At 38.7% G+C, this 26,954-nt stretch overlaps 1 protein-coding gene across 1 annotated transcript in view; it reads right to left on the bottom strand.

The window, feature by feature from the left end:
- PPEF1 (protein phosphatase, EF-hand calcium binding domain 1) overlaps positions 1–9,578 on the bottom strand; it is a 150,309-nt gene extending 140,731 nt beyond the window's left edge. Inside the window, exon 1 of the mRNA XM_006835681.1 lies at positions 9,533–9,578. Coding sequence (XP_006835744.1) covers positions 9,533–9,578 — 46 coding nt within the window. The remainder of the gene's footprint in view (positions 1–9,532) is intronic.
- Between the last annotated feature and the right edge of the window lie 17,376 nt (positions 9,579–26,954).

Here is a 26,954-nt window from a genome sequence, read left to right on the forward strand (position 1 = left end):
AAAAAAAAAAAAAAAAGCAAAAGCCAACACACACACAAACAAGTTCTGAATTTGTAATCAGGGGACATCCATTTTGTTCTTGACTCAACTAGATGTCAACTGTATCCAAACTCAAAATCCACCTCATACCCAATAAGTTGATTCCACCTCATAGCAACCCTATAATGCAGAGCAGAAATGCTCCCTAGATTTTTTATGCTATAAATCTTTGAGGGAGCAGAAATACTCGTTTTTCTCTCAAAGAGTGTCTATTGGGTTCAAACTGCTGACTTTTCAGTTAACAGCTCAATACATAACCTACTACACTACCAGGATTCAAATCACTTAACCTCTCTGGTTCTCAGTTTCTCATCTACACATTTCCAATGAAAAAATACTCTAATTCAATTTTTTTTTTTTAATGCCACCACTGTGGCCTATCTACATTGTACAGAGCAAAACTGAGAAGAACCCATTCAAGGACAAAATATGCTATGTATAGCTGAACACTCAAACCAGAAACTGCTGGACCAAAAAGACAAATTCTAAGTTACTTTTTAAAAAAAAAATCTGGATTGTCACTATAGAAAAATCCAAGTCAAGCTACTAATATCTTTGAATTTCCCATCAAGGAATGTAGCCAAAGCTTGCTAGCAGTTGGTTTAGAACATTAAACATTTCACCTATTACTTCTCCTTCAAATTTCCTAAAACTATTACAGCTATCTCTGATCTGCTAACTGAGACGTTAAGTTTTTCACAGTTGGAACTTGTGACTGCCTCTTTCCCTTATCTGGAATAGCTCTCTAGGTTCCAATTCTGTCTGGTGATGCCAGTAGTATCCAGTTCATTACACGGTTATGACAAATTAAGTCTTTGGCGTATCAGAAGCCACAAGCTGGGTAAATCCTCTCTCTTTTCTATACCTGCAGCCAAGTATGAGTAACAAAAGGAGAATAACCGTTGCTGTCATATCATTCTGACTCATAGTGACCACTCCTAGCAACATTTGAGGACAGAGTAGAACTGCACCATAGGGTTTCCAAGACTATAAGTTTTTACAAATGCAGCAGCTAGTGGGTTCAAACCACTACACCATCATGGCTCCTTATGAGGAAAATAGGACAAGGATTTTAGGCCAGTTAGGACTGTGTCACTTAAGTGATCGCCAACAGCCAGCAGAAGCTGGATGGGGAGGAAAATTAAGACAAGAGAAACATAGTAAAGCCCACAGGTTTCAATAAAGACCAAGAAATCAGACAATGGAATGGTAATCTTGAAGATTTCAGAGATGGTATAGTTCTAGATGATAATATTATTGTTAGGTGCCATTAAATCCATTACAGCTTATAACAACCCTCATGTGACAGAGTAAAACTATGAAAAACCATAGGGTTTTCCAGGCTGTAATCGTCACAGGAATGGATCACCAACTCTTTCCCACAGAGCTGCTCCTTTGAACCACCAATATTCTCAGAGCCGAGCTCTTAAACGCTGAACCACCAGGACTCCTTCCAGATGACAATAGGGTCCAGAAAAGGGAAATGAGTAGCTGAAATGGAGTAGAAGAGGAAGATGATAGGGTTTAGAATATAAAGGACTTGAGATGTTAAGGTTTTGGGGGGTTTATAGCACTGGACTTCTAACTACAAAGTCAGTACTTTTTGGAAACCTTATACAGGGTCACTATGAGTCAGAATTGGCTCGATGGCAGTGGATTTGGGGTTTGGGTTGTGTGTACACTGAAGAATGGGTATACTCAAGAGGATGTTTGGACTTGATGCAAAAAGTCGTCAATGAATGAGAAAGTTGGTGAATGGCAAGCATATGGGCTAGAAAATGGCAACACCAATGGGCATGAACCTAGGTTGCAGCCACCACAGACTCAGTAAGCATATCTCAGGTTGTACAAGATTAGGGCTGGGTTTTTTTTTTAACTTTTTATTTTAAAATATTTTCAAATGTATAAGAAAATCCTAAGAACAGTACAATTATTAATATTTAGTCACATATGCATTCTCTACACACATATACATCATCATCATGTCTTCAGTTTCCTTAATTCTACAATGGGTCCTCAGATTTTCTTTAATGACACAGAAATTTTTGAAAAGTACAAGTTAGTGGTGGTGTAAAATGTCTCTCGATTTGAATCTGCTGCTAATTACTCATGATTAGATTCAGGTTATATATTTTAGGAATACTAAGTAATGTGTCCTTCTCAATGCATTACATCAGGAGAAGTAATTTGTTATTTGTCTTACTGGTGATATTAACTTGGATCAGTTGGTTAAGGTGGTATCCACCTGAAATTCTCTACTTTTCAAAAAAGGTACTTTGTCTCTTTATAATAAATAATTTTCAGGGACATGCTTTAAGACTACGTATATATTTTGTTCTCCAAAACATTCACTGATGATTTTTGCCTAAACCATTATTTCTGTGGTGGTTACAAAATAGTGATGTTTCCACCTCTCTCATTCCTTCTACATTTATTGTAATTAGAATTTTTTAATGCCTCAGTTAAAGCCCTATGTTATCCAACAGGACAATGGAACAACACAAAGATTACATAAAATCATTTTAAGGAAGGCTCCAAAAGGATTGTAGCTCTTGTTTATGCCAATCATTTGTTGTTTCTTATTAAGTGCCGTCAAGTTGATTCTAACTCATAGTAACCCTGTATAGGGTTTCCAAGGAGCAGCTGGTGGGTTTGGACCACTGACCTTGTAGTTTCTGGTTTTTGGTTTAGTGCTTATACCACTAGTTCAAGGAAAATGGTGAAGCTTTATTAATAAAGCTTACTTTTAACCCTCACTAGGAAAAAAATTTTGTATCTTGACTGCAATTCTGTTATATGTCTTTCTTATTATTATTAGCCCTGATGGCATAGTGGTTAAAGTGGTTGGCTGCTACTGAAAGGTTGGCAGTTCAAACCTACTAGCTGCTCAGTTGAAAAAGATGTGGCAGTCTGTTCCATAACGATTTACAGTCTTGGAAACCCCATGGGACAGTTCTACTTTGTCCTATAGGGTCGCTATGAGTTGGAATTGGCTCTACAACAGTGGGTTCAGGTTTTTAGGTTTGTTATTAATTACTAATCTAAGTCCTGGTGTAGTGCTGTAGGATAAGCACTGGACCAAAAAGTCATTTGAACAACAAGGTTGGCAGTTCAAACTCACCTCCTTGGATACCCTATACAGGGTCGCTATGAGTTGGAGCCTACTCAATGGCACTTAAAGACAACAAGTCATATTGCCACTTTAGTTCATCCATGGTCAAATATGATCATCATCTAATTTTTGTCTTTGCAGCTGCTAAAAAGCTACTGTAATATTAAGCCATAATCACAAGAAAAGTGTTCTGATTACAGGAAATAAGTGGCAATTAGGACTGAGGTATTGCCCTTTTTTATATGAAGTTGAAATATATCTTTCTTTAACAAGAGATTCTGATGATTAGCAGGGTCCAATTATAAAGTTGGCTTCTTTGTGAGTTGTCTGGTAAAGTCTAGAAGCTGGTAAAAATAATTTAAATGGAGAGGAGGAAGTCCATAGCCTTTAAGCAATATTTTATACCCTTTAAAGGCTCATGATTCTAGAATAGATGTCTAAATAGCTCCCTGTAAGAGTCTCAAAATACTTGGAATTCCTAAAGTACATGTAGATTAATCACACAGCAAGAAAAGAAAGAGATAACAATGTATTTAATTGGTACAAAGTATTTTAAAAGTTGTTTTTATTGCCTGTTTCATATGGCAATAAATGTGTTTGTTGTACCAATCCTATACAAACCTCAGGGCTAGCACATTATCATATCAAAAAGTGATTAATTAAAAGTTATCATGAAAATGAATCATAATTTTATATAGAGAAAGTGTCTTCCTTTTACAAAGGAAATTACTTGTTTAATATGATTCTCAATTGATACCAACAAACCAGGGAATATGGTATAGTATGTGGGTTGAAAACAAAAATTTGGCATAATGATGGTAATTAAAGGTATGAGAGTACATAATGTCACCCAAGGAAAGCCATGAGGAACCCCAACATTTAAAAGTCAGGAGAAAGTGGAGCCCTCATAAACCATTCAAAGACACAGAGGAAAGCCTGGAGAATGTGCTGTCACTGAAGTCAAGGGCAATCAATGAGTGTCTTAAGAAGGCAGTATGCAGCAGTGCCAAATATTGCCAGGAAGTCAAACAAAATAAGTACTGAAAATGCTCCACTAGACTTCACAGTCAATCAAGATCTTGACAAAATCATTTTCAGTAGAATGATTCAGTGGAATGAGATAGACAAAGAGGTAGGAGACAGAAGCTCATTCAGGAGTAAGCTATGAATGGTAGAGAGATATGGAAAAATAACTAAAGATGATAAAAAGGCAAGAGGAGGTTCTTTTTTCAGGACAGAGGGGAAAAAAAACAATTAAAAAGAGTAATTTTGGACAACTGAGAAAGTTTTAATATGGACTATATGAGGGGGGCTTCAAAAGTTTGTGGAAAAATGGAATTAGAAGATAGATTAAATTTTCCACAAACTTTTTAAAGCCCTCTTGTATGTGAGATATTACTTGGTCAATATTAAACGTTTTCAGTGTAATGCAGTATTGTGTATGTAAGAGAGTATTTCTCCTTTTAGGAGATGCATGCTGAAGTAGAGGTTAATATCATAATGCCTAAAATTTAACCATTGTACTATTCTTTCATAGTCTCTATAGGTGTGCATTTTTTTTAAAACATATAAATTGTAGGGGAAAAACACACAAAAAAAGACATGAGAAAAAAGTTTTTAAAAAGAGGAAAAGTTGTTAAAATGCTGATAGGTAACAGAGGAGCAAGCCAGAGAGATAGAAGGGGGAAATACATGTCCTCAGCCTCACCCCAGCATCAATATCACTTAGAGTGACAATGAACTTTAAAGAACCTTTTACCTGATACCTGTTATTTCATTGAGGAGGAAAATGAGGGTGATCCCTCTAGCTGTGATATCTGCTATAACCTGCAGCATCAATAAAAACTGTTTGATAGAAAACAACAGTTTGTAAGCAAAAACTTTCCAAGAAGAAGAACAATGGCTAGCGTCCCTGGAAACTTTGAGAAAAATATTTTAGAGCACACCAAAGATGAAAGAAACAATGTCATTCATTGTTTCCTGAGAGTCCTAAATTTAAATTTTTATCACTGTAAAGGGTTGGAAAAAAAATGTGAGTGAGGGGTGATGGAAGGGAGATCTTTCAAGCATTTGTGAACTGCTTGACAATTAGATTTCTAGGCAACTAATTAACTAGATGTTTTATCAACAGTCCTACCAAGAATTAAAGAAACATTTAGGTTGCTATTTAGTATTTAAAATCTTTAAATAAAAACACAGAAATTTCCAAAAAAAAAACCAAACTAATTTCAGTTATAGAATTTTTACATTTGCCACAGTTTATGCCTCAAACTTCAAAGCCAAAAAAAGCATAGATAGCCTATTTAGCCTCCTTAGCACTTAGAGAAACTGTATAAATGCATTCCTAAACAGTCTCAAGGGAAGAAATAAAATACATCATAGTGTTTTCAAAGTGCTCTAAGGGGGGGTGGGGAGAAAAGGCAATAGATTATTAATTCAAACACATCAATATAAAATTTTAACTACAAAGTGAAGTTTAGGAGGATGAAATTGCAGTCTCTCGTTTCCATTCTTTGGATAAAAACAACAGCATAAAACAGAGTAGCATATCAAAAGCATGGACTTTGGAATCTGTCATTCCTTGTTTCAATCCAGACTCAGCCACCAACTAATGTGTAACTTTGAGCAGTTCTTTAGTCTCTCTACTACTCAGTTTCTTCATCTGTGAAAGGAGACTAATCAATGATTCCTCCCAGTTTTGGTGAGAAATAGAAATAATAAGTGTACAGAGTAAACATTTAATAAATGGTATCTCTTATTGCTATGGATTGAATTATGTTCCCCCCAAAATACATGTAATAAATCCTAATTCCTATACCTGTGGATGTAATCCCATTTGTGATTAGAATTTTAGGTGATATATGAAGCCTTATAGCGTAAGGGGTATTTTAAACCAATTTGCTGATAGCAGCAGAGGTAAACTGCCTACAGAGAGATCAGGGAAACAGTCAAAAGACAGTCCCGATACAACAGACATTCCAGGGTGACTGTGCATATGCTCAAGGATTCACCCTCTGAGGAGAAGTATCATGGAAGAAATAGACTTCTAAATAGTCCATTCAAGCCACAAAACAACAACAAAAAAACAAAGCAAATAAAAATTAACAAAAAAATAAGCCCCGAATGGGAGGAAGGAATTGTTGTTGCTGTTAGATGTCATTGTGTCAGTTCTGACTCATAGCAATCCTATGTATAACAGAATGAAACACTGCTCAATCTGGCACCATCCTCCCAGTCATTCCTATGTTTAAAGACCATTGTTGCAACTACTATGTCAATCTATCTCATTGAGGGTTTCCTCTTTTTTGCTGACCCTCCATGTTTCCGAGTATGATGTCCTTCTACAGGAACTGATCCTTCCTGATAACATGTCCAAAGTACACTAGATGAAGTCTTGCCATCCTTGTTTTTAAAGGAACATTCTGACTGTACTTCTTCCAAGACAGATGTGTTCATTCTTCTGGCTGTCCATGGTATATTCAATATTCGTCACCAACACGACAATTCAAGGCATCAGTTCTTCAGTCTCCCTTATTCATTATCCAGGTTTTGCATTCATATAAGTTGACTGAAAATATTGTCAAGTACATCTTAATCCTCAAGATGACATTTTTGCTAACTAACACTTTAAAGAGGTCTTATGTGGCATGTTTACCCAACATAATATATCATTTGATTTCCTGACTTCTGATTCCATGGAAATTAGTATGTATATTTCTTAACTGATACTTCCAAGGAAATCAGTATGAAGAATTATAGCAATATGTTATCTAAAATGTCCAGTTTTCAACAAAATATTATGAGATAAGCCAAGAAACATGAAAATTTGATCACTACACAGGGAATTTGTTTTAAAGCAGGAAACAGAAACTGATTGTAAAAGGGCACAGATGTCAGACTTAATAGACCAAGAATTCAATGTAGCCATTATATATTTTTTTCAAATAACTAAAGGAAGCCATGCTTATAGAAGTAAAGGAAGGTATAATAATAATGACTCATCAAATAGAGAATATCAATAAAGAGACATTTTTAAAGAAGAACCAAATGGAAATTCTTAAGTTACAGAACACAATAACAAAAATGAAATTTTTACCAGAGGAGCTCAATAGTAGAATTAAATTAGCAGAAGAATCAATGAATTCAAAGAAAGATTAATAGAGATTATGTAATCCAAAGAACAGAGTGGGAAAAAGGAGTAAAGAAAACATGAACAAAGCCTCAAAGAACTGTGGGACATCACTAGGTACATGAATGTATAAATAATCGGAGTACTAGAAGGAGAGGAGAGAGAAACAGAAGAAGTTCAAATAAATAATGGCTGAAAATATTCCAAATTTTACACACAAAAAAATATTAATCTATATTTCCAAGAAGCTCAACAAAGTCTAACTAGGATAAATACAAAGAGATTCACATCCAAATATATCCTAGTAAAATGCTGAAAGCCAAGAGAAAACTTTGAAAGCAACAAAAGAAAAATGAATTAACATATTTAAGTAATCCTCAATAAGATTAACAGGTGACTTCAAATCTGAAACAATGGTAGTTTTAAGGCAGTGGGGTGATATATTTAAAGTGCTGAAACAAACAAACAAAAATTCAGCCAAGTATCCTATATTGAGCAGAACTACCTTTCAAAAATGAAAACAAAATAAAGCATTACCAGATTTAAAAAAACAATATTAGAATTTGTCAGATCTTCACCAAATTCAAAATACAAAGTTATGGGTGTGTTTGGTTTTTTTTAATGCATAAAGGATCTGAATAATTTCTACAGAGAAAATAAATGGTAGATAAGCACATGCAAAAACATTCAATGTCATTAGTCACTAGGGAAATGCAAATCAAAACTATAGTGATAATGTACCCCACAGACAGTAGAATAAAAACAAAACTTTGTTTTATTGTTGTTGTTAACAAACAACAGACAATAATCAGTTTTGGTGGGGATGTGGAGAAACTGAATTTCTCATACACTGCTGGTAGAAGAGTAAAATGGTGCAGTCACTTGAGAAAACAGTTTGGAAGTTCCCCGAAATGTTAGACATAGAGTTGCATATTGCTTTGTGCCTTCTAGTAAAAAAATTACCATTAAAAAAAAAAAATGGTGGCCTTCAAGTCAGACTCATAGCAACCCTAATGACAGAGTCTAACCAAGGCTGTAATCTTTACAAAAGTAGACTGCCACATCTTTCTCCATGAGGAGTGCTGGTGGGTTCAAATTACTGACCTTTCAGTTAGCAGCCACCACTATACCACCAAACCAAACCAAATCCACTGCCATTAAAGTCTCCTTAAACCTAGATATAAAAAGATAATTATTTTCTTTACACTCTGCCCATAAATTAGAATCCATTCAGTTGAAGCATTTGAAAGATTTAATTCTTGGTGTACTTAAAGATTTGAAAGAGTTGGTGCTTCTCCAGAGTCCTTTCGTACTTTCAGAGAATAGGTTGGTAACTCATCAGCACAAGTCAGCTGGAAGGAAGAACAACATCTGATTCCCCAAGAGAAACATACTACCCTAGTTAGTGCAGAGAATTCTGCATCCTAAACATTTCACCTGAATGCCAAGTAAACCTCCAAAACCAAAATGTGGAATAGAAATTGGGAAAATAACCTATGACTAAGTTTCAAAGGAAGAGAGTTTAAGAGCGGATTATTCATATAACTGTCCCTGTTTATTTACTTATTTTTATTTTGCTGGTGAAGATTAGGTCCCTTAAACACTCAAATGAGTTTCAACTAGCTTGCAATAGGTATGAGGAAGAACTTCAGTACAGAAGAAATATTTAAGTCCCTATTTATATTAGTGGGGCGGGGGTCAAAGGCATGCCATCTATATAGAAGCAATATACTTTTTAAAAAAAAACAAATGATCTAATATTTCCTAAATTTGATCTAGAATATTTTTAAAACATCAGGCAAATCTCATGAAGTTCTATGATACATATCTATAAAAAATAATTTGATCACTGAGTTATAAAATCTAATAAAAATTCAATGATGCTACTAAACGTTACATAGGCATAGCTATAGCTATTTATAAGAGTATTGAATAAACAGCTGTGAAGTTAGAGTGTATTTCGTGTTCTTTGCCACTGAATTTGGAATGGAGGTTTTATATTGGTACATTTTCAACTGAAATTAAATCAAACATAAAATATCTTTTAGATAATACTTTTGGGTGAATCATAAATTCAAAGGTCATTTCTAAACACATTCCTAAAGTTCATTCCCTTTATTACCCCAATACTTAACTTTTAGTAATGATGCGTTGTACACAGGGCAACTCAAGAACAGTGAGAAGAAATTAGAAAGAGGGAAAAGGGAAAGCTAGCTTTTCATTCCTGGAGACAGGCACATACCAGTACTTACCTTGCTTAGATCCATCATCTGCTACAGATGAACAGCTACAGCCCATATTTTCAAAACTTCTCAGTAATTCAACTTCAGATTCAGACGGAGTATGGAAAGTACCTTCCTCTTATGCTGCAAGGAGCCACTCCTAGCCGTTTCACTTCATTCACAGACACTAATGAGGAAGACACATGGGGGGGGGAAGGAAACTGCCAGTTAACAGCAAGGTATCTAAGGGGCTGCTTGGCAGGTCTTATTTTATGCTCCTTCTGAATTGCTGTGCATCATGTGATGTGCAAAGTGATCATACAACATCTAATCTTGGTTTATTTTCCAACACACAGCAGTAACAACAACAGGAATGGGCAGCTAAAGATTGCTTTTCTGCTACACATAAATTACAATACCCATTACTAGTCAGAGCCAGATCTATATAAAATAAAGTATTAAGAATGAAAAGAAAAATTAAAATGGAAGAGCATGCAATTTCCTAATTGGAATATGGAGAATCAGACATAATATAACTCTTTGGGTAATTAAATCTATCTGGACTTTTAAAAATTCAAATTGGAAACTGACTGTGGAACACAAGCAATACATTTAAACAATTATACCAAAATTCAAATCAAATTGAGTCCTTCACTAGTATTCTCAGGATCAGTTGAGGGCACTGGTTAAAAGCAATGGCATCTCAAGAGCTTTTAGGAATCATCAACTGTGAGTGCATTCTTTGTAAATAAGCTCTCTGGGTCTTTCTGGGAGTCCTGGTGTGGCGCTATGGGATAATGCACTGGATTGCGTAGTCTGAACTGCAAGGTCGGTGGTACAAGCTCACCAGCTGCTCCTCGAAAACCCTATACAGGGTCATTACGAGAGGGAACCAATGGCACTTACCAATAACAACTATTACTATACTAAAAGCTTCACATTTCTTGTAAAAATTAGGGCTAGCGATTCATGCGTTCACCACTACCGTTGCAGGGGAACACTGTAGCATTTAAGAAAGGAATAACAAAAATGAGCAAGTTTGATGAATTATGGAAATATTATAAAACAATAATGATTTTAACAGATTTTTTTTTTTTTAACAGAACTGCACCTGATTCTTTTACTTATCGAATTAATTAGCCCTCCTAAACTTGGAGCTATTTCAAAATTTGATAGGCATTTCTTTCTTGTCTTCCTTACCTATGTTTTGGAGGGGGAAAAATGGTTAAAAAGGTCAGGTCAAAGTCAGAACAAGCCTTGTGGTTTTTTACCGGAAACTATTCTCTAGGGTCCCCCCAGATTCATTACAGTCTCACTGTCTAATCATATTTGTTCAATTAGGTGGTAAATTCACCATTCATCTTATTTATCTATAAAGATGTCCTGGGAAATTTTACTAAATATTATGATGAGATTAACATAGATAATTTGACACTTTGACATGCCAGCCTGCCTGGCCCAGCAAGAAATAAATTTTAATATTATAAAGCCTTGGCTTTTGTTGTTTTTGTTGCTAAGTGCCATGGAGTTGGTTCCAACTCATGCGACCCTTTATAGGGTTTCTGAAAAGAAGCTGGTGGACTAGATAAATAAATATATCAAGTTGGCATGATTTTTAGCCACAAAATCACAGACATTCACAGGCAGTTGTTGTTGTTAAACACTGTTGAGTCGTTCCAACTCATAGCGACCCTGTATAGCATTTCTGAGGAGCAGCTGATGAGTTTGAACTGCCAACTTTGCAGTTCAGACCAACCCTGAAGTTGAGTACTAATCCTACAGTGCCACACTCGGACTTGTTGTTGTTGTTAAGTGCTATCAAGTCGATTCCGACTCATAGCGACCCTGTACAGGGTTTCCAAGGAGCAGCTGGTGAGCTTGAACCACCGACCTTGCAGTTCAAACGGCTTTGCAGTCTGGCGCATTAACCCACAGCGTCACACCCAGGACTCACTTTAAAATTGCTTAGTATTTACACATAGAGCAAGGAAGGTCAGGAACTTGCCCAATGTCACATAGGCTGTGCAATTTTGTTACAATCACCTGGGGTACTTTTCATAAATCCTAATGTCCATGATAAACTCCATCTAATCAGAATCTGTGGGGAGTTAAAAAATACTGAAGCCCATGCCCCCTTCTTGGATACTGAGACTTTTTTAAGTTCCTCCAGATGATTCAAATGATTCAGATGATTCAAATAATGCAGCAAAGTTCGACAATCTCTGATGTTGTTTTAGTGAACCCATAATTATGCCCAGTGAATTCGGTGTCTGATTGCCCAATAAGCAAGGTAAGCACAGATTTACTTGCATTTACATTTTCATCTGAACAATTTTACATCTTTTCACATGAAAGATTCTGCTTTTACATCTGGCTAGCATCTGCCTCTCTCCCAACCCTACAGCACCCTCCTACAGAATCAAAGCCTCTTTTCAAGTGTACAGTCCCTAACAGGGATGGAGAACCCAGTAAGCATGGTAATCTGTCCTTGCCAGTAATCCTCACATTCTCCTCTAAAGGCTTTGACTCCATCTGTTTGAAACAGAACTTTTCCAGAGATTGTCATGTTACGCTTACAAGTCTATAGCTTCCAGCATCTCCTCTCCTCCCTCTCTCTTTTAAGAAAACAGTTTTATTACTGAATAAGCATGAAATGTGAATGCAATGAATTAGACAATCCACTAAAGACATTGCCTATTCCTTTCTCATTTTTGAAATGGGTGCACTATTTACGCATCTCCTGTGTTTTCTCCAGACTCAGAAATTTCTTAAAGGTATCTGTACTGCCTTTGAGAGAACACATCACCCTTTGAAGTGATTCATCTAGTCCATTTTGCAGTTACATCTGCAAAATGCATAGATCAGTGCTGTCAGATGTAAGGACTTCCAAGACTTGTTGTTTGTTGTTAAGTACCGTGGAGTCGGTTCCGACTCATAGTGACCCTGGTACAGGGTTTCCAAGGCTGTAAATCTTTATGGGAGCAGAAAGCCTCATCTTTCTCCCACAGAATGGCTGGTAATTTTGAACTGCCAACCTTGAGGTTAGCTACCCGATTTGTAACCACTACGCTACCAGAGCTCCTTTCCAAGACTTATTGGAAGAGTTTATTTTAAAAGATGCAGATTTCCAGGCTTTACCTCCAATAACTTGGCTTCTAAATGCCTGTGGTCTCGGAATCTGCATTTAAAGTGCACTCTTTGGGGAACTTTGACACATATACATCTTAGTTTGAGAAGCAATGCTCTCCAACAGGAGCCCTGGTGGCACAGCAGTTAAGCACACAGCTGCCAACTGGTCAGAGCTGTAATCCATCAGTGGAACCACGGAAGAAAGATGTGGCACTCTGCTCATGTAAAGATTTACATTGTCAGAAACACTATGGGACAGTTCCACTCTGTCCAGTAGGGTTTCTATGAGTCAGAGTTGACTAGAAGGCAATGTGGGTGGGGCTCTCCGGCAGCATCCTTATCTTCCGCGGGCTTTGTTCCAAGTTATGCTATTTCTTCTACCTCTTTTTATAAATACATAAAAGGTAGGCACTGAGATGGCAATAAACACTGATTCAACAATATGAAGTGATATATTTCCATCTCTTTTTTTTTTTTTCAGAAAAAAATAAAACAATTTGTCTTCTAAAGAATTTGTTTCTCAGCTACTTCTCAGTTAACACAACAAATAAAATTCCACATAAAAAATTCACTAGAAGTTGAAAAGCATCAGACCTGAAAGTATTTCTGCTAGACATTAAAGTTCTAAATGCATCTTTCTAAATGCTCCTTGAATCTGACACCTAGGGCTTCTCAGATTGTTGTTGTTGTTGTTGTTAGGTGCCATCGAGTAGGTACCGACTCATAGCGACCTTATGCACAGCAGAACGAAACACTGCCTGATCCTGGGCCAACCTCACTAATGCTGCCACTTGGCCAATCCATTTCATTGGGGGTCTTACTCTTTTTTTCTGACCCTCCACCTTACCAAATATGATATCCTTCTCCAGCGACTGTTCCCTCCTAACAATATGAGAGACAAAGTTTGGCCATCTTGGCCTCCAAGGAGTACTCTGGCTGCACGTCTTCCAAAACGCATCTATTGGTTCTTTTGGCAGCCCATGGCACTTTCAATATTCTCCTCCAACACCGTAACTCAAAAGCACCAATTCTTCTAAGGTCTTCCTTATTCACTGTCCAGCTTTCCCATGCATATGAGGTTATCGAATATACCATGGCTTGGGTCAGGTGCACCTTAGTCCTCAAGCCGACATCTTTGCTCTTCAACACTTTAAGGTCTTGTGCAGCAGAGTTGCCTAACGGAATATGTCCTTTGATTTCTTGACTGCTGCTTCCATGAGTGTTGATGGTTGATCCAAGAAGAATGAAGTCCTTGACAACTTCAATCTTTTCTCTGTTGATAAGAATATTGTTTATTGGTCCAGTGGTGAGGATTTTTGTTTTCTTTACATTGAGATATAATCCATACCGAAGGCTGTGATCTTTGATCTTCATGAGTAAATGTTTTAATTCCTCTTCACTTTTAGCTAGCAAGGTTGTATCATCTGTATATCACACATTGTTAATGGGTCTTCCTCCAATCCTGATGCCACATTTTTCTTCATATAATCCAGCTTCTCAGATTATTTGCTCAGTATACAGCTTGAATAAGTATGGTGAAAAAATACAACCTTGTCACACACCTTTCCTAATTTTTAACCATTCAGTGTTCCCATGTTCTGTTCGAACAACTGCCTCTTGGTCCAGGTATTCCTCATGAGCACAATTAAGTGTTCCGGAATACTCCTACTTCGCAATATTGTCCATAGCTTGTCACGATTCACACAATAGAAAGCCTATGTGTAGTCAATAAAGCACAGGTAAACATCTTTCTGATATTCTCTGCTTTCAGCCAAGATCCATCAGACATCAGCAATGATAGCCCTCGTTCCACAGCCTCTTCTGAATCCAGCTTGAACCTCTGGAAGTTCTCTGTCAATGTATGCTTACAGCCGTTTCTGTATTACCTTTAGTAAAACTTTACTCGCATGGGATATCAAAGAGATTGTCCGATGATTTCTGCATTCCATTGGGTCACCTCTCTTTGGAATGGGCACAAATATGGATCTCTTCCAATCAGTCGGCCAGATAGTTGTCTTCCAAATTTCTTGGCAGAGATGAGTGAGTGCCTCCTGTACCGCCTCACTTTCTTGAAAGATTTCAATTTTTATTCCATCATTTCCTGGTGCATTGTTCTTTGCCAATTCCTTCAATGCACCTTGGACTTCCTCCTTCAGTATCATTGGCTCTTAATCATATGTTACCCCTTGAAACGGCTGAACATTAATCATTTCCTTTTGGTACAGTGACTCTGTATTCCTTCCATCTTTTCTTGATGCTTTCTGCATCATCATAGCAGGTATTTAATAAATATTTTCTGGATGAATGAATTCATAAAGGAATGCATATTTCTAAACCAGAGTCCTTTAAAAAATTAACTGCTAAAAGTAATTATTGAACCACTGTTTTTTTACACAGATATATTCTATTGGATTATACAAAAGTCTTTATTAAACCAGAAAATAGGTAGTGTTTACATACCCATTTTTAAAGAAAAATTTTAAATCATGATTAGAAGAAATGATTATCATTCTAAAACTTTTTGTTTACTAGAAAAAGATTGGTACTAAAGCTGTTGTTATTAAATAAATTATGTTAAAACTGTTTTCCTATTTCAGGTAGCATTTTACTTTATGTTTTCACAGAGTCCACTCATTTAAATTTTGATCAAAGCAAGAGCTGGTTAAGGTAAGGTACTACTTAGCCCTCCCACACACTGACCAACCTAAACTGCAACCACCCACTTTCAGGCAGGGCAGGAAGTGGGTTTTTAAGCAGGGCATCTCTGACTGCGCTATAAAAATGGTTTGGGGATTTTCCATTATTTGGTATAATCCAAGCTTCTTCCATTTCACTCTTTCTGCCGCTTCTTCCATTTCCCTCCCTCCGTCAGTGTTAGAAAAGCACTTAGTGCACAAAGGAGGTCTTTGAAACAATGATTCCCTAGGGGCCAAAAAGGGTTCTCAGGAAGCTTGGCATTTCTGTGCAATGCAATTGACCAAGATCCAATGATACTAAGGTCAGTGACCAGAACCACTGGGGTGAATCTTGGGACAAAACAGCTTACAACTTGCCCAGTGCTGCAGTCTCTATCAATAGGATGGATTTAAAGTATAAACATAAAATACTGTCTCATCATTGGCACTCACCTCTAATCTGCAAAAGGAAAGGCTTATGCTAAAAGGTTTTTATCAAGCATGTGTGGCAGGAGGTGAGAGCATTAAAATGGAGGGTGGAACTATTTTATGTTGTTCAGTTCTTTTAATCCTAATCACTTTTCATTTCCAAAGCTGAAATTGTAAGGAAAGAACAAAAGATGGTTCACCTTCTAAGTGCCAGTTGAGCCTCCTAAAGTGTTATTATTCATCAACTTTATTTTATTTCAAAGTACATCTCTATCCAACTCCCGCACCTTGGCTCAGCCTTCCTTACTTGATTCTACCTCTGACATTTTAGATGTGAAGTCTGTATGGCTCCGGATGTTGGTTCCTAAAGCTGTTGGCTTGTGTAAAAAAATCCTACTTTAGCTCTGGCCCTAAGGAACCCAAATCCTGAATTTACAGTCATTCAACTAGCACCACATCCCCACCACCACCACCACCACCACCACCACCACCACCACCAAAAGTGAGAGTTAGCGAGGGAGGCAGGTCTAATCCATCCCCTTGGACAATGTAGACACTAACATGGAGGACACACACCTTTTCAGGCTCTTTGGGCAACATTCTTTGGTATTCATGACGTGTGCAGCCTGCATATAATGAAGAGGCAGAGTAGGGTAAACAGGTCCCTTGAGGACCACACTAGACAGTCCTCTTTCACCACTACCTCTCCAGGAGAACACTGTAGCATTTTCTTGTGTCTGGGGTCTGACATAATAAGGGAAGGTAACACTCAGTTGGTGAAGCTTTCCTGGATCTCAACATATGAAAAAATAAAATAATGGAGGAAACTATACTGACCACCAGAGATATCTGAGTAATTGTCTGTTGTTACATAAGAAATTATTATAACCAGAAAGTAGCTTGGATTAGTGCCAAGTTTTCCAAAGTGTGTTTGTAGTAGATAAGGAGTTCTATGTGGTCTATGGTTCTAGGTCTAAGGCAAACGTGGTCCTGCCAACAAAGAAGTTCAGAAGAGGCAGGGTTAAACAGGTTTCTTTGACTGCAGGACACATCAGAACTTTGAGTATGTTAACGTAAATAGTGAATCTCTAAAAAACAACTATAGTATCTAGTGTTTTCTAAATGGCTTAGTGGGGACTTTTTTGCATAGCAGCACCTCAAGAACATCTTTTGCTTCTTACTATCTAATGCTGGTCCTATGGTTTAGAAGTCAGACAGATGGACTTTAACTTTTGCTCAGTCTATCATTTACTCTACAATTTAGTTTCCTTACAAAGAAAACCAAGACAATGTATACCTTATAGATTCACTTATTGTTATTTGTTGTTAAGTGCCGTTGAGTCAGTTCCAACCCTGTATAGGGTTTCCAAGGAGCAGCTGGTGAGCTTGAACTGCTGACTGTGCAGTTCAAACCAACTTTGTAGTTCAAACTGACTGCAAAAGCCCAGAACATTAGTCCACTGTGCCACACCAGGACTCTAGACTCACTTATACTGAGCACTAAATAAGGAACTCAAGCAGCTCTAATAGCATAGTGGTTATGAGTTGGGCTGATAACCTCAAGGTCAGGAATTTGAAATTATCAGTGGTTCCAAGGAAGATGAGATTTTCTGCTCTCAAAGATTTACAGTCTCTGAAATCCTATACAGGGTCCCTAACGAGTCAGAACCGACTCCACAACACACCAGCACTACCACCAAATAAGGAACTCAGTGGCTTCAACAAAAAAGCATTCTTCTTAGCTGATGAGTTGGGAGAGATACTGCATGGATGGGTACCACTGTGGTAGAAGTATCAAAATGAAATTTGTTTGCTTAAATCTCTTCCTTCAGAATGCTTTGTCTAGGGCTTCCAGAGACTGAATCCCACGGGTGTCTACTGATTTATAAAGGAAGTGGTCTCTTCCCTCCCACCACCACCCACCAGTGAGAGCGCTGTGATCCAAAAGTATGCTCTATCAGTAATAATAATATTTACTAAAATCACTACAATTTATTAAGAGACTGCTATTTAGATGACACTTAAAAACAACAACAAATTTATCCAACATGCTTTCTTGTTGTTGTTAGGTTCCATCGAGTCGATACCTACTCATAGTGATCTTATGCACAGCAAAACGAAACACTGCCCGATCCTGGGCCAACCTCACTACTATTGCCATGCTTGAGTCCATAGATGCTGCCACTTGGCCAATCCATCTCGTTGGGGGGGGGGGGTCTTCCTCTTTTTCTCTGACCCTCCAGCGATTGGTACCCCCTGACAATATGTCTGAAGTATGAGAGATGAAGTTTGGCCATCTTGGCCTCCAAGGAGCACTCTGGCTGCACTTCTTCCAAAACGCATCTATTGGTTCTTTTGGCAGCCCATGGCACTTTCAATATTCTCCTCCAACACCATAACTCTAAAGCATCAATTCTTCTACAGTCTTCATTATTCACTGTCCAGCTTTCCCATGCATATAAGCTTATTGAAAATGCCATGGCTTGAGTCAGGTGCACCTTAGACCTCAAGCTGACATCTTTGCTCTTCAACACTTTAAAAAGGTCTTGTGCAGCAGATTTGCCTAATGGAGTATGTCCTTTGATTTCTTGACTGCTGCTTCCATGAGTGTTGATGGTTGATCCAAGAAGAATGAAGTCCTTGACAACTTCAATCTTTTCTCCATTGATAAGAATATTATTTATTGGTCCAGTGGTGAGGATTTTTGTTTTCTTTACATTGAGATATAATCCATACCAAAGGATGTGCTCTTTGATCTTCATCAGTAAATGTTTTAAGTCCTGTTCACTTTCAGCAAACAAGGTTGTATCAAATGCATATCGCAGGTTGTTAATGAGTCTTCCTCCAATCCTGATGCCATGTTTTTCTTCATATAACCCAGCTTCTCAGATTATTTGCTCAGCATACAGGTTGAATAAATATGGTGAAAGAAAACAAAGTACATGATTTAGATTTCTGTTATTTCAGCTAATTAACCTTTGCAGCAAACCTTCAATGTAGAATCATCATGCCCATAGTAAAGATGAAGAACCTGAGGTTCAGAAATGAGACATTGTACTCCATGGCAACTCATTAGTAGCAGAATGGAAGATATATTCTGCTTAGTCATTAAAGAACAAAAATGTCCACTAAAATGTCAGCTATGCCTTGGTTTCAGGATACACTCTGATCAGTCTGTATATGCAGAATCCTTGAAGAAGAATTCTTAAACATTACAAGGAAATCTCTTTCCATTTCTTACAGCTACTAGATGGAAATCCTATGGTCCTCTAAGATACCAAGAGACCAAGGGAGCTATGCAAGATATCTGAATATAAAGTGGTATGGCTCTGTAGATAAGCAATGGACTGCTAATCATGAGGCTGATGGTTCAAAACCACCAGTCATTCCTCAGAAATCCTATCCAGGGTCACTATGAGTCAGAACCAACTCCACAGCACTTTACAACAACAACAAAGTAGGTTTGGGGAAGAGCTACATGAGGGGCTTAGAAGGGTTTCTTAGAGGACCATCTAAATCTTTTCCTCATCTCCTAGCTGTCACCCAAGTAACTGCAAGATTTCTCCAAGTATCGCCATAATATCATTTGAAATAGGCACAAACCAAAGCAGACAAAACCCATTATCATCAATTCTGGTTCTTAGCAATCACATTGTTGGTAAGTGCCATCCAGTAGGTTCCAACTCATAGTGACTCTGTATAGGTTTTCTAGGGAGTGGCTGGTGAGCCTGAACCACTGATCTTGAGGTTCAAACCAACTTTGCAGTCCAGTGCATTAACCTACAGTGCCACAGTAAAACTGCTCCATAGGGTTCTCCCAAGGCTGTAAATCTTTATGGAAGCAAACTGCCACATCTTTCTCCCGAAGAGTCCAACCAGAGGGTTCCAACCTCTGACCTTTTGGTTAGCAGTTGAGAGCTTTAACCACTATGCCACCATGGGTCCTTGAAGTAGGCATAAGCCTTCTGATTACAGAGTCATCTGCTATGCCTTTCTTAAAGTATGATAGTCAGCATTTTTAAGACAAACCATTCTGAAACATTTCAAATCAATCAAATATATATACTCTACAAGTGCCCTTCCATTACTACACAAGATTTTTCCCATTCTCGTTGCTGAAAATTCCCTAAGAACAAGTCAACTTACAAGGGGGCTTCAAAAAGTTCTTGGAAAAATGTAATTAAAAGATAGTGAGATTTTTTCCCATTAACTTTTTGAAACCCCCTCATATGACTTGTTTCTTCTACTTAGTCAATGCAGAGGTTTCTCCTTATTCTGGGTAGTTCAAAAGAAACAAAACCAAGGGGGGAATTCTGTATAAGAGAGGCAGAGATCTGAAAAAAAAAATATCCAATTCCAGATCTCTCTGGAGCCCCCTCACCCCTACACAAACACACTAGAGGTCTCACATCTTTGCAGCTCACCTCAGTGAGATTCATGCTTAAACTAATGACTACACTCTAAAATAAATACATAACTCCAGCAAGTGACCAGCTGCTTTGTCTTTCTGGGTCTCACTGGCCTGGGATTACAGCTGGCTGTCCCAGACCTGCCCTGGTCCAGGCCTACCCATAATGCCATACGGTCAAGTGCTGGACGGCTGAGTCAGTGATCATTGGACTGCTTCCAAGGGACCCTGTCTCTGTACAGACAGGACCAGGCCACTGTCTGCAAACCAATCTGCACTGGTACAAAGTATACAAGAGAATTTTGGTAAGTAAGGGCAAGAGAGTGTTCAATAACTCAATCTTCAGGTCAACTGCAGATGGTTTTTAAAAACCATCACAGCGACCTGGGTACAATTAGGAGAAGGAGGTGGGAAACTAAACTTTCTTCCTTTGGGCTTGAAAGTCATGGGGTTGAAAGGAAGCAGTTGGTGGTGCTGTGTTGCAAACTCATTGCCATGACACTTTTATTCCACCAGCTGCTGGATGAGTTGCTTGTTAGAAAAGCTAGCTGCGAAAGGGAGATGTACTTCCCTAATCAGCAGAAAAGAAAGGGAGACTGGATCTGGGATTTTGTCAAGTTTGAAGATAAGGAGAAGAGTCACTGGAAAAGTGGGAATGGAACTGTTAGTGTTGGCTGCCAACAGTCACAGGTCTTCCAAGGTGATGACACACCTGATGTGGTTTAGAGCTTACTATCATAGGAGCCCTGGTGGAGCTGTAGGATAAGCACTGGACTGCTAATTGCAAGGCTGACAGTTCAAACTAACCAGCTGCTCCATGGGACAAAAATGAGGCTATCTGCTTTTGTAGATTCACAGTCTCAGAAACCCTATACAATATCACTATGAGTTGGAATCAACTTGATGGCAGTTGTGAGATCCTTAGGCATTGGGAGACAGCATTTAAAGGTTGTCAGCCATAATCATTTCTGAACCCCACCCAAGATGCTCTTTAGCCCATTGAGAGCCACAGAAGAGCTAATAAAGTAGTTACCTGGCTTTCTACTAAATCAACAGAGTCACTTTAAAAATAACTGGAGAGGCAGCTTTGGGCTTCTGCATCCTATTAACATATTAAATATTATCAGAGGGCCTCATTATGAGGTAATATAATCTGTACAGGTTTCCATGGCAGTGACTCCAAGACTAGGACAGATGGTGTACTAGGCATAATTACCCTGGCTTCTGAAAAGGAGAGTGGACAATGTGGCTCTATGATTGTATTTCTCAGCCAAATGGTAAGTCAGTTCTCAGGGATGATTCGATGACTCTATCTAGACACAGTTGCTCAAATGCTGCCTCCTCTGTGAAGCCCTTCCTGAATCACCAAAGGAGAGTTAGTCACTCTATCTTCTGAGCTCGTTAAGCCATGTGCATGTCCAAGTCCAATTATGTTGTTAAGTGCCATCTAATCAGTTCTGACCCATAGCAATCCTGTATAGGGTTTTCTAAGGAGCAGCTGGTGGGTTTGAACTACTGACCTCATAGTTTGCATTCCAATGCTTATCCTTCAGTGCCATACCACAGAGCATCCCAAAATGCAACACAATTTGTCCTTTTACAGGTGAAATCCATTCCATTCCTCTTGGCATCACAGTACCTAATGCATAAGAGGTGATGGTAGTGGTGGTTGTGTGCTTTTGAGTGGCTCCCCTGTATTCTGAAACTATAAATCTTTACAGGAGCAGAAAGTCTCATCTTTCTCTCATGGAATGCCTGGTAGGTTCAAACTGCTGGCCTTGCAGTTAACAACCCACCAGAGCTCCTTGCCTAAGAGGTACTCAACAAGTATTTGTTTAATCACAGAAAGAAAGGAAAGGAGAGAAGCAACTTGGACTTTAGGTAGTTAATTCATTAGTCAGCCTCTCAACCAGGAAATGGATTGCCTGAGAACTTTATGTGATTCGCTTAAAGCCTAAATTTTTTAAAAAGTTTTTATTGTGAATTACGTAATAGTTTACATGGGAGAACATTAGCTTTACATTCATCTTATCTTATTTTGTTTCATTGCAATGATTACAATCTCCTGCATAATCATCAAACAACCAAAGGGTACACCCCGCAAGCTTGCTCCCCCGGCTATCAGCACATAGCCCCTCTCCCTCTCTGAGTCTAAAGTCCCCAGTTGCTCCATCTCGCCACGTCACCGTCTCTGCCCCCATCTCTGGCATCACTGCACTTCGCTCTTCTCCCTTGATGGTTCCAGGGACCTACGCTCCTGGACTGCAAAATCAACTACTCCTCTCCTTTTGTTATAAAATATCTACCTTTACCTTTCCAACACTCAAGTCAGTCCTGATAGCAATCATTCACTCTTGAACCACAAGAGTCTTATTCTCATCTCATCAGCCCCGTCCAGACAGGTTGGAAACCACTCAGTGAAGATTCTACCTTTCCACATACCCTCAGGAACTAGGTTCCCGATTGAAAGCTTGTAAGCCAGTCACTTCTTGCCTTTGTAGCCCTCCCCGCCCTCTATTTCAGGTAGCCAATGTCTAAGTTGCCCATCCTTGTTGACCCTGTGTACCAAGGGGGTACGAATGATCCTTTCTGTATTAAAGCTTAAAACGTGCTTATAATCAATCAGCTTCAATTAGCAGTTTTTCCATTGTACAGAGAAGGCTGAAATTATACTTCTCATACCACACTGTTAAATGAACCAACAACGACACATGTGAAAAAATAGCATTAAAGATAATAACAGTTATTGAGCACTTCCTATGTTTTAGGCATTTGTTCATGTCTACCTGTGTTAACTTTAATATGCACAGAATCCTATGAGGTATTTACTATTATGGACCCCATTTACACATTAGGAAAACTAGGGTGCAAAGTTGAACAGCAAATAGATGGCAAAGCTGGGACTTGAACTCAGGCTTTTTGATTCCAGAATCCCTGCCTCAGTCAGCACCTTGTGTGTTTGCATATTTCAGGTACCTGCCTTTTCTCAGATGGTCTCTAGTTTTCCACCAGCTGATCAGGGATCTGCTCTCTCAGCCTGGAAAGAAGAAAAGAAAAAAAAAAAAAAAGGCAAAGTCACATTAACAGTTTTAAACTTACTCATTAACAGAGATTTATACCCAGAGTCTTTTCTCAATTGGCACATCATCACATGGAAATAGCCAAACAGACAGTCAATTTTCCCCAGAAAAGGTAATGGCAATACCTAACCATCTTTAATGCAGATGTTTATGCTCTTCCATCCAATTCAACACAGATTTATTGAGCACCTATGTGGCAGTCACTGTGCTGAGGGACAGGGACACAAATGGTGAACAAGATCAATATGGTTGTTGTTAGTGGTGGTGGTGGTGTGCCATGACTGGCTTACAAGTTTTCAATTGGGAACCTAGTTCCTGAGGATGTGGGGAAAGGTAGAATCTCCACTGAGTGGTTTCCAACCTGTCTGGACGGGGCTGTTGAAAGGAGATGAGAATTATGTCTCTTGTGGTTCAATAGTGAATGACTGCTATCAGGTGGTGTGCCAATAGCAACCCTCTATAGAGTTTCCAAGGCTATAAATCTTTATGGGAGCAGAAAAACCTCTTCTTTTTCCCGCAGTTTCAAACTGATTACCTTGAGGTTAGCAGCCCATTTCTTAACCACTACACTACCAGAGCTCCTTTCAACACATACAGGTAAGCAAGACATGAAAATATATGCACTTCTCTACTCAAAATGCCATCTCCTCAGAGAAGCCCTCCTTGACCACCGCCCTCTGTAACAACATTCTTATTACTATGTGCTTTAGTTTTCTTTGTGGAGTCACTTGGGTAGTGCAGAGAGTTTACACATTCAGCTGCTAAATGAAAGGTTGAAGGTTCAAGTCTATCTACAGGAACCTCAGAAGAAAGGTCTGGCAATTTGATTCTGAAAAGTCACTCATTGAAAACCCTATGGAACATAGTTTTACTCTGACACACACGAGGCTGCCATGAGCTAGAATCGACTTGACTGGCAACTAGAAAGTTTTCTTTATAGCTCTTCTCCCTACTTGACTGTGTACTATATATTTACTCATTTTCATAATGTGCTTATTTCCTGTCTCCGTTATTGGAATATAACTTCCAGATAACTTATAACAGTGCCAGATATATAGGAGGCACTCAATAAATGCATGAATGAGTGAAAGTCATACAGTACAGGCTGAGGGTCCCATAGGAGCACAGAGAAAGAGGCCCTATCACAGAAAGGGGACTGAGAAGGCTTCCCAGACAAAGCAATGTCTGACCTGAGCTGAGTCCTGAAGCTTGAGCAGGAGTGAACCAGAAAAAAAAAGAGGTGGGGGGAGAGAGGAGGAGGTGCTCATTGATGTGCATATTTTATAATACTTAACAAGGAAGTGAAATGAGAGAGGTGAAATAAAACCCACAATGAATTGCATTCCTCATTATAATGCTACAATGAGACTTGTCATAAGGTAGAAAACAGGAACCTTCGGTTACTGAAAATCACTGCCCAGCGCCTAGGCAGGCTAGACTGACTCTTTATTGGATGTCTCCTCTTCTTTCCTCACTTCCACATCCCCTTCTGAGTTTGTATTATCCAAAGAAATGTCTTGCTCTCAAATGCTTAGGTCAGTGTCTGCTTCTGAAACAACCAAAACGAAAATACTTGGGAAGGCTCTGGCAGGAGGGAGTTATGGACAGGCAAAGTGTAGCAGAGAATGACTGTTACCTCATAAGGTAACATATCAGGCGAATCTTTCCTATTTTACCAGCTTCTGGGAACTGGCCACCATTCCAATTTCTGCCAAGGAAAAGCAATCCTAACTGGTAACTCATATTATTGGTCACAGCATGTACTGCAAAATATGCTAGCAATCTAGGCAAAAGCAACTTGATTTGGGAGTAGACAAAAAACAAACCACTGATGTGTGCAGATCTGTTTGGTACTGAGTACTTGAGGTGTCTGTCTACCTGTAGTCCCTAATGCCTCAATGCCTGATAGCATCAAACAGGGAAAGATGAGGACGGAACTGGCCTCCCAGTTACCAGCTAGCTTTCTGGTGCTGGGATCAATGAAAGCAATCCCACTTCAGTGACAACTGTCCAGAACCAATGTAAAACAGTAGTCTCCAAAGGGGCCACTTACTCCAGGACAGAGGCACAAGAAGATCTGTTAGAGAGTAGAAAGCAAAATATTAAAACTTGTCTTTTAATCTATTTTTCTTCTTTTTTTACATTTTTCTATTTTCACTTTGTTTGATAATGTACGGAATACATCAGTTCAGTAGTAATTTATATTATTAAAGAATGGGGTTCATTCTCAAAAAGCTGCAAGAGATTCCTGATCAAGAAAGATTGAAGAATCCTGACTCACAGGTTTGTTCCCTTTTGAAAAGAAGAAAAGAATGCCAAGTGATTTTAAATTTAACAAAAGACAAAGGATCAAGTATATTTTCATGGTGAGTTCTGTTGTTGTTAGGTGCCATCAAGTCAGTTCCTACACATAGCAACCCTGCATAGGGTTTCCGAGGAGCAGCTGGTGGGTTTGAACTGCTAACCTGTGGTTTGCAGTCCAATGCTTATTCTATAGCACCACAGCAGGAATCCAGGGTGAATTCTAGGTATTAAATTACACGAAGTAGGAGAAAGCAGAGGCCAGGTTTGACAAACCATTAAAAAGTCATTCAAAAGAATTTAAAGGTGACAATTTGTATCTGTTGCATTCACCTAGTCAGCATCTATAATAACAGGCTAAAACAACTGTCATAGATATAGATTTTGCAAGTTCAGCTGAAATGGCTCCATCTTAGATCCAAAAATTGAGTGTTCCTTGGTTGTGATTTAATAAGGGAAGATTAATAGATATCAGAATTTCAGTGTTGACCACTGTTTGCTCTAATCTTAGCTTGGCCCTAGATGGCTTGAAAGTTTTAAAAAATATACACTCCTTAAATTAGCCATGGAAGTTCATAAATCAAAGCAAAAAGCTTCACAGAGGCTCTTAGCTCCTGGTAAGATGAAGTCAGCATACTTACTGCACTCGTCCACTCTGTCTTTCCCACTGAAAGAAGCTATAAAACCTGGACAGAGGACACGGAGGCACCTAGCTGACGACTGTGGTGGGCAGACTGGAAGATGGCTCCCATGATCCCTGCCTTCTGGTATTCATACTCTTGGGTCAGTCGCCTCTCTTCAGTGTGGGCTGGACTTAGAGATGCCTTCTAATCAACAGACTACAAGAAAGGTATTGGGTTTTCTGTTTCTAAGTTAAAAAAGACCGTGACTCTGTCTCGCTCACTGACTCTCTCTATTGTCTTCTCTGCTTGTGTGATTTAGATGAAGCCAGCTGCCATGCTGAAGAGGTCCACGGGGCAAAGAACTGATGAGTCTCTGACCAAACTCCAGCCAGAAACTGTGGACCTCAGTCCAAAAGACCACAAGGAAAGGATTCCTGACAACAAGCACAAGACCACCCTGGTCAAACTTTAAGATGGCTACACATCAAGCAAAACCTGGGCTGTAGTAGTGTCTAAGAGATACTGAAGTAAAAGACCCTGTTATGTTATGCCCAGATCCCTGCTTCACAGAAACTGTGAGATAATAAATGTGTATTATTTTAAACTTTGAAAACCACACATGGTGTTTTGTTACACAGTAATAGGTAACTAATACAAGGATGCTAAAGAGTAAACAGTAGAGGACTTCCGGTTTGCCACAGCGGCTAGACGGCACGGAGAATACGGTATTGAGTCTTGTTTTGGCTGGTGCTACATCATTTTCTTCTGGTTTTATCATATCTATATCTATATCTATCTATATATATA

This window comes from Chrysochloris asiatica, unplaced genomic scaffold, assembly GCF_000296735.1.
Source record: "Chrysochloris asiatica unplaced genomic scaffold, ChrAsi1.0 scaffold00018, whole genome shotgun sequence".
NCBI classification, from domain to species: Eukaryota; Metazoa; Chordata; class Mammalia; order Afrosoricida; family Chrysochloridae; genus Chrysochloris; species Chrysochloris asiatica.